Raw genomic sequence first — 13,891 nt, forward strand, 5'->3', positions numbered from 1 at the left:
CCGAACACCAAATAAACCACACATAATTAATAATAGGACAACACACAGCTAACAGATTCAATACACATATTTTATTTATTTAATTACTCCATAATTACACTTTTAATAAAAAAAAATATGAGTCGTTATATGTAATGCGTAATTAGAAGCTAGGGTTTATCGAAGACGCTTCGATTGAGGCTTTTGTATTCGATGAGCAGTTTAATAGTTGTCGCAAATATGGTAATGATATTGATCCGTGTGGTTTTATAGGGAGTAATTATGTTGGTGATTTGGATGTTGTTAGATTGATTAATGTTGTTTCAGTTTATAATTTTCCAAAACGAGAAAACAAGAAGTGAAAACTAGATAGTAGCCCGCGAGGGTAGGCTTAGTTGGTTAAAGAGGGGATAACTATCTTCTTGGTCACATGTTCGAATCCCACGAGAGGAGAATTTATGAATATGTCTCCTGAGCCAGAGCATGTCGCTTAAATGCGGTTTACCTTGGTTCACGTGGTTTGCAGGCTATTGCGTGAGCCCGTAGGGTTTACCCAGTACGCACCCGACAGCTACGGATTACCTACGATAAAAAAAAGATAGTAAAAAAGAAACGATTAGCGGAGGAGATAATGTAAATGAGGGACTTAATTATTTGAATAATATAGTTGAGGGAGTTAATGATCCGTCAACGTGTGTGTGGTTAGTGAAAAATAGGAAGAGTCCGTGTTCCGGAAAGAAGGAAGGGGTGGGAATTGAGATGACAGAGGATCAAAATATATATGTCAAGGAATACACGAAGAAGAAAGGGGAAGGGAAAGATGGGAAGAAGTGTAAATGGAAGGTTGTGGCTAGGGCTAGGGCTGAGTAAAACTGAACCGAAACCGAAAAACCGAACCGAACCATGCTAATTCGATTCGGTTCGGTCCTGATTTTTCAGAAATTACCGAATAGACCGAAGTAAAATTCGATTCGGTTCGGTTCTTTTAAAAAATATTTTGGTCCGTACCGAATAGACCAAATTATAAATACTCTAATTTTATATAAGATACATTTTACATATATCTTAATAATTATTTAATTTCTAATTTTAGTTATACACTCGTAATACTCCATACATCACCTTACTTTAATTATATTTTAAATTATATAATTTTTGGTTTAAAATTTCAGTACAATTTTATTTTTGAAAAAAATTCAGTCCGTTCGGTCCAAAACCGGACCTTCGGTTCGGTTCGGTCCGGTCCGGTCCATATTACAATTTCGGTCCGGTCCGGTCCGGTACAAGAAAAAATGGTAATTCGGTTTTTCGGTCTATTCGGTTCGGTCCAAAACAGGACCGAACCGACCGCATGCTCAGCCCTAGTTGTGGCGGCTAAGAGTATCGAGAAGGAAGAAAGGGAGGGATTATAAAGGGAGGTTGTGAATTGCATATCCTAAGGATGCGAAAGTGAGGAATGAGAATTGTTATGTTCCGAAGAATTTGGTCCATACGTGGAGTGGGCATGCAAAGGGGGTGTCTGCAATTAGATTTTTTTCGAAGTATGGGCATTTGTTTTTATCGACGGGGAAAGATTCCAAGGTGAAGATTTGGGATGTGTTTAATTCGAGGAAGTGTATGATGACTTATATGGGGCACTCGAAAGCTGTTAGGGATATTTCGTTTAGTAATGATGGAAATAAGTTTTTGAGTGCGGGGTTTGATAAAAATATCAAGTATTGGGATACCGAGACGGGGTAGGTTATTTCAACCGGTAAGATTTCGAATGTTGTGAAGATTAATCCGGATGATGATAAGCAAAATATTCTTTTGGCAAGTGCGAGTGATAAGAAGATTGTTCAGTGCGATAGTAAGGGCCTGTTGTTTCCGACTTATAAGTCATTTCCGCAACAGTTTATCGACGATTATTTGTCGACCCACCTTAATTTATAACTTATAAGTTATTAAGTAGAATGTTAGTAACAACGTAATTTTTATCAACTTATTTTGATTTTTCGTTTTTTTATTAACTTTAATTTTAAAATATATGTTTTTAAATCTTAATCTAATTTAAAATTTATGAATTAAGATAATTATATTTAAAATTATTTTTTTAATTTATTTAAATAAGAAAAAAATCTGGCTTAAAAGTAAAATTATCCAACTTATACGTATTTATCTACTTATCACTTAAAAGAAGTGTTGTAAAAATTGCCGATTTCGGCGATTAATCGGCCGTTTAATCGGACATGGTGAGCTTCCGATGAAAAATGACGGAATCGATATATTAAACGTTTTTATATAGATCGGTTCAAAATTCGGTCCAAATTAGGTGAAAATCGTAACTGTTAAGTAAAAAATTAGAGTTATTAAAGTACTTTGCCGCCATGATTTGCTTTTTTCCGGCAAAAGCTTGAAATTGCTTTGATATGCAACACACAAATGATGGATACTCAGATAATATGTCAATCTTGTATGACCCTAGGCCATTAAAGAAAGATAAAAAAGGGTAGAAGAAAGAAGCAGATGCATATGAATTACAAAGAAGACGAGGAGAGAATGAAGAGAGAGGTTGAAAAAGAGAGATAGAAGTAGAGAGAGAGATTTGGAGAAGGTAGATGATTGGGCAGGTGCACACTAACCGAAGGCAATTGTACTGAAAATTGCTCATAGTTATGTGAAGTGTCATTTACGTAAATTGGAGTTTTATATTAATAAAAAGATTATTTTAATAAATTCTTATATTTATTTATTTTATATTAAAATATTTTTAATTAGTGGTCCAATTAATCATGTCAATTAATTTCTGATTTACCGATTAATCAATATATTAGTACCGATTTCCGATTTTTACAATCATAATTAAAAATCACTTATTCTTATTACTTAAAAATTACTTATTTTAAGATTTTTGTGACAGTGGGTTGTTATCTTGTGGCGCTCCAGGACTGGTTGAGTTGAGAGGTGTTCGGAGATGTTGGCGGTGAGGACTAATCACAAGCTCCTTGTCATGGCCGCCATTTCAATTCATCATAATTATTCTATTCGGTTAATTTCTAAATCAACCCAATTATTTAAATCTTCTTCTCCTCTTTTCCTTCACTGCCTTTCAGTTTCCGCCACAACTCTCCCTGCTTCCAAACCCTCTGCCTCTTTTTCTACCGGTAAACCCCCCTCTTTTTATCATCATTTATCGAGATTATTTGTTTACTCAGATTATTGGTTTATCGAGATTATTAGTTCAACGAGATATTACGCTTATCTAAATTATTCATTTATGAAATATTCATTTATCGACATTCTACTGTGTAAGTAATATGAATTGTAACTCAGCTCTGTTATGGTGTCGATTTTACTCAGCTTGCTCGTCTAACAAGACTACAAGTACTAATGAGAATACGAAAGCGGTGCTCAAGGGGATGACATACACCGAATTCCAAGTGTGTATTGCTCTCCTTTTACATTTGCTTTTTATCAATTTTGTGTTTTACATTTGTTGATGCATTTGTTCGTACTCGAGAGGAGAGTATTAATATAAGTGTGATGCTGTATGGAGCTGTCGTATAATAGTAAAATGCATTTTCATACTTCAAATGCTTTTGTTTGTGATGGTTTCCATTTTTAAAACTGCCATGTTAAATTTACAAGGAATATGTCAATTTGTTTATAATTGTTTACTCTGAGTTTCTGTTTCGTTTTCAATGTTTTTCATTGCGTTACCTGTATAAAGTTTTGCGGAATTTGTTGAAATTTGACTTCTTTTACCTAGTCATTTGATAGGCGTTTTTTTGTTTTAGGAAAATTCTCAATGTTACCCAAATTTTATTCAAAAGTCAATATATAACTGTATCACATCATGTAGAAGTAAAAAATGTAATGGCATAGACTGCAAAGTCGATTAGGACAATGGTATAATGGAGAATATATCTAACATATTTTTTAAAATTTTGGATGTGTTTTTGTTCAAGTATATTGATGGATGATGTTTTTATATGTAATATATTGAAATGGTTATTGAGAGTGCAGATAATTTGAAATTTAAATGGGTAATTAGGTCATTTACTTATATTTTAACATTTGACTAACGTTCCGAATGGCATGCCAATACGCGAAAATCAAGATACAAGGGTAGCACTCGTAAGTCAAAACCAAAAGGGTACCATTGAAAATATCCCGTTGTTTTTTCTTACTTTGTTTTAGACACTAACTTTCAGTCTACAAAATTTTATTGGTGACCTCAATTCTTGATTCTTACGATGGAATTGCTTTTACAGATCTGGGTTAGTTCACATGGATATAGGCCTGGTCAGGCGTTGATGCTGTGGAAGTGCCTTTATGGTGACAATATATGGGCACATTCTATTGAGGATCTCGAAGGTTATTTCTTTTTGTTCCTTTTAGATTATTCTTGACCCCTTAACAAAATTTTGTATTCAGAAGATTGTTTGTTTGTATTTATATCTTCATTTAAGGGAGAAAGAAATGCATCTAGATTATGGGAGTCATAGGTTTATCTTTTCTGGACTTTAAATTAGCTTGTTTTTTTTATACAAAAGAGGCTTTTTCAAACATGCAGGATTAAACAAAGATTTCAAGAAAATGTTGAGTAAGCAAGCTGAATTCAAGGTGTTAAAATTCAAAGATATTCTTACAGCAAATGATGGAACCAGGAAGGTGGAAATATCTTTCTTTGGTGGCTGTTTTTGTTCCATACTGTTGTTGTCTTGCTCATTAATTTCGAACCCGCAGGAGGTTACAGATTTTATTCACATTAGAAGATGGACTGGTTATTGAGACTGTAGTAATACCTAGTGATAAGGGTAGAACTACTGTATGTGTTTCGAGTCAAGTGGGTTGTGCAATGAATTGCCAGTTCTGCTACACTGGCAGGTAAATTTCATTGGATTTATATCATCATTTCGTATAGGAGGATAAGAACATGCAATGTATTACGGTAGATGACTTTCTTCTGAGTAGTCAGTCTGTTTTCCAGGATGGGGTTAAAAAGAAATTTAACTGCCGCAGAGATAGTAGATCAGGCTGTGTTTGCACGTCGCCTGCTCACGAGTGAAGTTGGGTCCATAGCTAATGTCGTGTTTATGGTATGTGCTTTACAATGATTTACTCAGTGATGAAGTTAATTAATGCTAAATGCTGCTATAATTTTATGTTACCTTTTGCTGGTGTTAAATTCAGTAGCCTTGGCTAACTTGTCAGAACTTTTATCCGGTGATATGTACTTTGTAGGGAATGGGAGAACCACTTCATAACATCGATAATGTCATTAAAGCTATAGACATAATGGTACATGATCAAGGCCTTTATTTTAGTCCTCGTAAGATTACCGTGTCAACCAGTGGACTTGTACCTCAGCTAAAACGTCTCCTTCGAGAATCGAATTGTGCCTTGGCAGTCAGCTTAAATGCTACTACTGATGCGGTACTTTCTTTGATTGGTACTCAGTAATTATCATGTCTGGTTCATGCATAAATATGCGCATATGCTTTTATGTAGAGCTAATTAAGCCTCCTGTTACTAAAACAATGTAGGCCAGGAACTGGATTATGCCTATCAACCGCAAGTATAACTTGAGTTTGCTTCTTGGAACTCTTAGAGAGGAACTTAAACTAAAACATAAGTACAAGGTTCTTTTTGAATATGTGTTGCTTGCAGGAGTTAATGACAGGTTAGTGTGACCCTTATGTTTCTATACATTCTACATTGTCTGATGTTCATTTTGATTCCAGGATGTTTTAAAAAGTAATATATTTGCAATGCACCCTGCATTTTGCAATGCTAATCCATTCATAACACAGTGCTTATTCCTGCATTTTACTGTAAACTGTGTAAGTGAAATTGTTCTTGTATTGGTAAAACAAAAATTTGAAAAACAAATTCTTTCCTCATAAAGCCTTTTAGATTTTTTAGCCCTGAAATTTTAAGTTGGTTAAAACTTACAACTACTTGGCTGATGAGGTTCAGTGTTGATTGTAGTATTGGGCACTCGAGTAACTAATTCTATTCTAGAATTTAGGATTCAAGCTCTCAGCCGTTTAAAATGTTTATCCCTGCAATTTAAAAGTTGGTTTCAACCAGATTTTAAGTTTATTCCTGCAATGAAAAGTTGATCTCAAGTTGTATTACCTAAGTTTCCCAGTATCTGACTATTTTTTTTCAGCATTGAGGATGCAAAAAGGCTTATTGATCTTGTCCAGGGGATTCCATGCAAGATCAACCTTATCACTTTCAACCCTCATTCAGGGTCTCAGTTCAAGCCAACTAGGGATGATAAGATGATAGAGTTTAGAAACATATTAGCTGCGGGAGGCTGCGTTGCTCTGTTGCGACCAAGTAGAGGAGACGACCAGATGGCTGCCTGCGGTCAGCTTGGTAATCCAGGTGAAATTCAGGCTCCTTTGCTCCGGGTTCCTGCACAGTTCCAAGCTGCATTAGAAGCAGCAGTATAGTGCCCCTTTTCGCTACCAGCTTATATCCCTCTTTGTCTTGAGGACAGACCATCTCCTCTTTGCTCATGGAAATGGGTTCATATTTTTGTGTCATTTTTAGTAAATTCGTACTTCGTTTCCATGTTCAGTTCTTAAAAAAGACAGAGTTAAGATGTATTAATAATTTAAAATTATGGTTAATAGTAGCAACATGCTTCACGTTGTAACGATCACTTTAATGCTAATTATTTTTACTTTTGACTTTTGTAGCTGTAACATAATTCTTGCAACATAATCTTGGAACAAGTATCTTTCTTGCACAGTTATCTGATGTTTTTCTCGTACGTTTTCTATCGTCCGGCATATAATAAATATAAATTTTTTTAATTTTAATTTATTTTAATTGATTAAAGTTTTGAATCTCATGCATTCACAATAACTTAGCTCATGCTTTATTTACCTTGTACATTTCTTCTCGTTTGAAATGAGTTCTTATTACTTCTAGTTAACAATTAATAAAATTGTTTAAAAGTTAATAACATTTATAACTTTATATCAAATTCGGACAATTACCAACAATATCCAAAAATTAATAAGACTGTTTAAAAGTTATTAACAATTATAATTTTAAATCAAGTTCGGACGATTACCAACTATACCGTACATGACGTACCGATGGAATTCTATATTATACTATAATAACCGGAATGAGATATAATTTGGTTCAACTGTTATTCTCAAATTTTGGTTACTAAAAAAAATAGTGTTATATATCTGCTAAATTATTAAACTATTACTCACATCGTGTACTTATTCTACTATTCTACTAAACTAAACCACAATTTATTCTATTATTAAAAAAAAGTAAAAAAGTAGTGTTATATATTCGCTAAACTAATAAATTGTTAAACTATTAGATATAGTATACTTATCCTACTAAACTACGATCATGTTATCATACTATTTTTTTATAAATTTATTATTATTATTATGTATTTATATAAATAATTTTAAAATTATAAGATGACGGGATGAATAAAAAAATTAAATATTTACAGGAACCCGTGCATCGCTTCGCACGGAATTTAAGCTAGTTCTTTTACAAAGGAAGTTAATTTTCTTAATTTTTTTGTTGTAGAATAGTAACTTCGTATTTTATTTTATTTTACTTTTGATAGAAGAAATTCTCTTTTCTGGACCATATTCTGATTCTTTGTTCATTAAAATAGTAAAACCTCACACATGCTTTTTACTTTTTGAATACCACTGAAGTGTAATTTGCACGTTCAGAATCATAAAATAGAAAATGAAATTTAACTAATTAAAAATTAAAAGAATACACCATAATTTTGGCGGTAGACACCACGACAATCACTCTGCTGCAAACTTGAGTATATAAACTCCCTCTAACCTCTTCATAACGCCATCTCTCTCTCTCTCTCTCTCTCTCTCTCTCTCTCTCTCTATCTATCTCTATACTCATCTAGTTTTCTACAACATTCTTGTGTAGTTGTGTACATTAAAAATCAATGGGAAGTATATACAACACAGATTTCCCGAGCTATATATACGCCTCATCTATGGTGGACCGCAGAGTATCTAAGCAAGTTCATGATAACGTTCACGGAAACATCTATCTCGATCCTGTATCTCTCTCTCCCTCTCTCGCTCTCTCTCTCTCTCTGCTTTTCACAATTTCACGTTCTCTATGTTCGCATCTTATGCTTGCTGCGTAATTTGCTTGTTGTGCTTGTTTGGAGTTTCTGTTTGTAATTTAAGTAAATAAGGCATCTCTGTTCATAACTGTTTGTTTATTCTGAATTTTATAATTTAATGTCTATATCTCGTTTACTTGTATGTTTTTGTTCAATTCCCGTTTTTTGTGTTTAATAACGCATAGGAACACGGTCACAGTGTAGAAGTTTATTAGCAACATGTTTCTCCGTAAATTGAATACTTACAAGTCCGGATCATGATTTTAGAAAGAGAGTTTCGTTTTCGTAGATTCTCTATTGTTGAAGAAGTAGACAGATCTCGATGCCTAGTTATTTTTGTTTTCCCTGCATAATTGGCATGGATTAAGACTATTAAGGACTACAGTAGTTTGTTAGTTGCATTGTATATGTTGATTCAACGTGGATATCAATTTTCTAGTAAAAAATTGGAGAACTGAGTCATAATAACTTTTTTCTTCTATATATTACAGCTCGCTTTGAAATTCATCGACACTGAACAGTTTCAAAGGCAAGTTCATATTGTAAAATACATGTCAATATGTGCAATTTGCAAGCATTAATACTGAATTGCACTCTTTTCATTCTCTCTATATTATTACTGCCTGGTGTGGGATTTTCTGGACTTTGCAGACTCCGTGACCTGAAGCAACTAGGTAACATGAATTTATGTTTGTCCATTTAAGTTAGCTGAGATAATTTTATGTTTTTGTTAATATTAACTCTTTTGCTTACTTATAGTACATTTTGTACCAGTGTAATTTACTTTGTCATAGTTAACAAAAATACATATTATAAGTATCTTACTTGTCACCGGGACATAACCATTCGATAAGAGTCTTCTACTTGTATTATTCATCTGTTTCATAGGAAGTTTGGGCCATTTTGTTAATAATATTGATATTCCCAAGGTATTTCTTAGAAATATCTCAGAACAGAATTGATATTCGTATGAGAAAAAATTATTTGTTCTATCTAGTTATTTGTCAGTCATAATCCTCGTGTTGTTTCTGACTATGAAGTTGATACATCTTCATGTTGTTTCTGTTACAGGTCTAACATACCTGGTTTACCCAGGGGCAGTGCACACTAGATTTGAGCATTCACTAGGGGTGTATTGGCTGGCTGGTGAAACCATTAATAAGATCAATATCGCCCAAGTAAGCAAACCTACGTAATGCAATCACTTCAGTTTGCGACATCATATTCTTTCCGTGGTTTTCAAAATCCGTATTACTTTTGCAGGGCTCTGAACTTGGCATTGATAGGCTTGATATCCAGACTGTAAAACTTGCTGGTACTTTTTATTTGCTTGATGTGTCATTACTCTGTCACAAGTTATACTTCTAACTGTATTTTGGTCAACTGAACACGCCCAGGGCTGCTACATGATGTGGGCCATGGACCTTTCAGCCACCTGTTTGAGAAAGAATTTCTCCCCAGGGTTCTTCATAGCAACAAATGGTATTCTTCCATTTTCATTGCTCTTCATTAATTTAAACATCAAAAATAACAAAGAGATATTCATTTCGTTTAGACTTTTGGTGCTTTAACTTCTACATGGTAATCAATATAACAAAACTTGGAAACATGACTAATCCCGAAACCACAATTTGAATTTTGATTCTAATTGCATCATTGATGGATCAGCAAATCTTGAATTCATTGTTCAGCATAATAAATGTTTCTCTATTGAGTGCTAAGCTCAGTGTAGACAGTTGCAACTTTTACGGTATGCTATAGCCTAGAGGACAATGAGCTTTTGAATGTCTTGATACTTACAATATCATCATCTAGTCAGTGCAATTTATAAACTTGTTCCAGGTTGAACTCGTAACTGTGAGATGAAAGCAATGGAATTTACTTTAAGCTGATTGCAAATTCAACTGAAAAGCATTAATTTCTTGTTTTTAGATATTTTTCATTTTAAGGTCTGTTTTCTGTCGACAACCATACTGATAGAACTGTAACTTGTTGCGAGAAATAAAGTAAGTGTGTGTATATATGAACTTGTCTAGAGTAGTAACCAATTTTGAATAATCAACCTTCCGATCAGAGCTTTTATCACTCTGACTCATTCCACTTGTCACTATCAGAGCTTTTTATGTTATTATCATATATAATTGAGCTGGCAGCTCGAGTAACAAAATAGGATTAACTGTTTAGAGTTAATAGTTTCCTTATCACATTTAGGCAAAAGTTTCTTTCCCCCTTATATAAGTCATATTGGGATAATTAAAAGTAATACTTAATTTTCATAAAAAGAAAAAATTAAGAAGTAAAATTCAATAGATCTTATTAAATTTTTATAGCGTATTTAACCTTCAATTTGAATTTTTATTTTTTAGAAACTACCATTCTGACATCTATATGCAGGTCTCATGAGGAAATGTCTTTAAAGATGATTGACTACATTGTAGATGAGCACAATATCGAAATTGATTCTGATGTACTGAAGAAAGTGAAGGTGGACCAATATCCTTTTTACTAAAGTACTCCTGATTCCTGAAGCCTCTTTTCATATCACTGGGATTTTGTTTTCTCAGGATGAATATATTAAATTTTTAATAAAGAGGATAATACACACGGCTAATTTTCTGAGGAACCTGAATCTATTGACCAAAACTAGATTCTGCAATACATATAGCATTTTTTAAAAACTTGATGTGTGGCAATGACATATATGCTTCCAGTTAAAAAAAGGAAGCATTATATGTCAATGGAACCCTACACAGGCTATTAAGATTACTAGACTCTCAGACTTCGAATATAATTCAACAGACAATTAGCTGCTCTATTATTTGTTTCCTCCGTGCTAAGATAACTTCCATTTGTACTTCCCAGGAGATGATTGTTGCAAGTTCCGAAAATACTTCATCAAAAGTAAGCATGGAACAACAAATATCCTGAAAAACACCAAGTGCAGTCCCTTAAAGTATATCGGTGTTTTTGTTTATAAATGATTTTTCCTTGTGCAGAGTTTGAAAGAGAAACGTTTCTTATATGACATTGTCGCTAATGGTCGAAATGGAATAGATGTTGACAAGTATGAATATATCAAAGTCTCATCTATGCTCACAGTTTAGTAGAGATGTACCCATGGGTACTGATAGGCTTTTGAATAAATCTACTGTTTACAGATTCGATTACCTTGTTCGAGACTCCCGAGCTTGCGGTTTGACCTGCAGTTTTCGATTCGACAGGTTTGTGAAGTATAACAGGATCCTTTAGGTGGTCATGTAAAGCAGTCATCTACCCGGCCTTTTCTTTTATAACTTTAAGCACAATATTTAGACTTGTATATAGGCATATAGCTAAGCTCTATATAATAAAATTCTCAGTGATCAGTTATTCTTATTATTTATTTCCTTTATTTGTAGCTATAAATGCTAACTTAATTAAAATATATTCAATTGGTTAACTTGTAGACCCTTGGACACTATGCGTGTTATAGGTGACGAGATATGTTATCGCGCCAAGGAATGTCAGTACACTTTCATATTATTTTTCTACAGATGTCTTTAGTGACAATGTTCTGGACATTACATTGTTTGTTATATTTTCAGATCTCACGATACACAAACTATTTTCCTCTCGTGCTGACTTGCACAGAACAGTCTATACACATGCGAAAGTGAAGGTGTAACTTTATTAACTTTCACAGTTTAAATGGTCAATTTGCTGTACCCCGGAACTTGACTAGTTTCAGCCACTTCGCATATTTTTTGTCCAAACGCCGTCGTGTATTACTAAATCTTACGAGTTCCCTCTTTCCTTCCAGGCAATGGATCTCATGTTAGTCGATGCCCTTGTGAAGGCAAATAATCACCTTGATATCTTATCCTGCATTGATGACCCCGCTGAATATTGGAAGGTTGTAGAGTTCTTTGAGTCATTGGCATGGATTTGGTTTTAATCTTACATAGCCCTTACACTGTATAATATTATGAGTAAATTGCAGATAGACGATTCAATCGTAAAATACATCGAGACTGCTAAAAGTGAAGAGCTCAAGGAGTCCAGAGATCTAATATTGCGTATCCGAAGAAGAGATTTGTATCAGGTAATTAAGATGATCGGAATTTCAGTCTCTGATGAGGGTAGATTATAGATGTGGCACACAGTAATTATGAATTGTAATTATGTGGTCATAGTTCTGCAATGAATTTACTGTCCCGAAGGATCAACTAGAATACTTTAAAGATGTTACCCCCCAAGATATCATTTGTTCACAGGTTTGACTACTATTTCTGTCCCCTTCCATTAATTTAGTTACATCTTATGTTTTCTTTGTGGAAATGACCGAGTTACTTTTGGACAGAAAGCTGGCGCTGTTTCACTAGACGAAGAAGATATTGTGGTTAGCAATATAAAAATTGACATGACTCGTGGAAGGAAAAATCCTCTGGAAAGGTGCAGTCTAGAGTGCAGGGAAATAAGATTTATGATGATTTTTTATTTCCACACACATATAAGACACCACCTTTATTCTAGTTCTAGATTTGCAATTGTATTTAACAGTATTTTGTTTTCTTCTGTGCATATCCTTTCCGCTGCAGTATCAATTTTTTCAAGGTAATTATTTCTACTGTTGCTTAGAGCTAATTCAATCTTTTCGTTATCTTTTTTCTTTTCACCCCAGGTTAGGAGATAATAAAGTTTAAAATCAGCATTTTTACGTACTATCAAGAGCTGCTTGCGTTAGTGTGGAAAACCACATTATTTTTTAAGAACTGTTGAAGTGTCTGGTTACTTTAAGCTGAAATTGTGAATGAAGACTTTGTTCTCTTGCCTACACTCATAATGACTTTCTTTAGTGGATATAATTATATAATAATACTTCACTGTTATCAGGACTATGAGAGTGGCGAAAAATTCCCTATTCCAGATGAAAAGATCAGCCTTTTGCTTCCAGACTGTTACCAAGATAAGATTGTCAGAGTGTACTCCAAAAAGCCTGAACTGGTATGATTTTACGCTCTTCTACTTTACAGCCCAATGATGCGGTCCACTTTCTATTATTTACTTGTAATGATTTCAAATGAATTATCTAAGGTTGAAGTTGTTTCTGATGCTTTTGAGAACTTTCAAGTGAAGAATTATGGAGTGAAAACTCAAGTACATGGTACTCCTCAAAAGAAGAGGCAGAGAAAGTAACTGCGGTTGTGCTCAATCAATTGAAGAAAAATGACCGTTTTGTTGTGGATATAGGGAAATATGCAAAAACACGGAAATGTGAGACTACTCGCATTATAACTTCTCAGTGCTTTAGCTGCGGAATAGGATAAAAGCTTATTATAACTTCCATGAGCCGGTGATCCTAGTAAAGCACCAGGGTCGAAGGATTATAATTTATAAGGGCAAAGTTATTTTTACCCTGAAGGATTGCCATTCATCTTTAGCATCTCATTAAAATCCAATTCTTTACTTTTAACAAGTGCTTTTGGCGTCTACTGCTTTCTCCAAGTTATCATCTTGTTTTTTTTTAAAAAAAAAAATTAGTTCTTGCAGATTTGCAAAATTGCACATAAGTACTTTTTTTAACTCTACGTAAAGATGAAAACTACAAATAAGAGAGAAAAAACAGGAATGTGACGTTAGGACACCTGGTCATGAGTTGCGCGAAACCTGGTCCGGAAACTGGATTAAAAAAAAAATCATTGTAATCAATTTAATAAGAACATATGTAACCCATGCACCAATGTTGTTACATTCCACTGAAAACCTAAACGAGGATTTTCATATTAAGCATCA

General features: G+C 33.9%; 2 protein-coding genes and 1 pseudogene across 3 annotated transcripts; all 3 read left to right on the forward strand.

Annotated features, from left to right (window-relative positions):
• LOC141712383 (uncharacterized) overlaps positions 1-1,911 on the forward strand; it is a 77,493-nt pseudogene extending 75,582 nt beyond the window's left edge.
• Positions 1,912-2,865: 954 nt separating this feature from the next.
• Positions 2,866-6,665, forward strand: LOC141672342 (uncharacterized). Its single transcript, XM_074478919.1, has 9 exons — positions 2,866-3,122; positions 3,319-3,398; positions 4,233-4,335; positions 4,535-4,632; positions 4,718-4,848; positions 4,952-5,060; positions 5,206-5,397; positions 5,508-5,644; positions 6,137-6,665. The coding sequence occupies exons 1-9, from the start codon at positions 2,933-2,935 to the stop codon at positions 6,423-6,425; spliced, it is 1,329 nt and encodes a 442-aa protein (XP_074335020.1). The 5' UTR covers positions 2,866-2,932; the 3' UTR covers positions 6,426-6,665.
• A 1,185-nt stretch (positions 6,666-7,850) lies between these two features.
• LOC141672329 (uncharacterized) lies at positions 7,851-13,574 on the forward strand. 2 transcript variants are annotated; one of them, XM_074478901.1, is made up of 19 exons: positions 7,852-8,050; positions 8,611-8,648; positions 8,771-8,793; positions 9,191-9,297; positions 9,383-9,434; positions 9,517-9,601; positions 10,514-10,604; positions 10,982-11,020; positions 11,116-11,183; positions 11,278-11,340; positions 11,566-11,621; positions 11,704-11,777; positions 11,919-12,011; positions 12,099-12,200; positions 12,292-12,372; positions 12,459-12,550; positions 12,697-12,712; positions 12,992-13,102; positions 13,193-13,574. In XM_074478901.1, exons 1-19 carry the CDS (start codon positions 7,934-7,936, stop codon positions 13,292-13,294), a joined length of 1,410 nt encoding a protein of 469 aa, XP_074335002.1. In that variant the 5' UTR covers positions 7,852-7,933; the 3' UTR covers positions 13,295-13,574. The 2 variants fall into 2 exon arrangements, with proteins under 2 accessions (XP_074335009.1, XP_074335002.1); XM_074478908.1 differs by lacking the exon at positions 12,292-12,372 and having other exon boundaries at positions 7,851-8,050.
• The last annotated feature ends 317 nt before the right edge of the window (positions 13,575-13,891 follow it).

This window comes from Apium graveolens, chromosome 1 (genome assembly GCF_009905375.1).
Source record: "Apium graveolens cultivar Ventura chromosome 1, ASM990537v1, whole genome shotgun sequence".
Lineage (NCBI taxonomy): Eukaryota > Viridiplantae > Streptophyta > Magnoliopsida > Apiales > Apiaceae > Apium > Apium graveolens.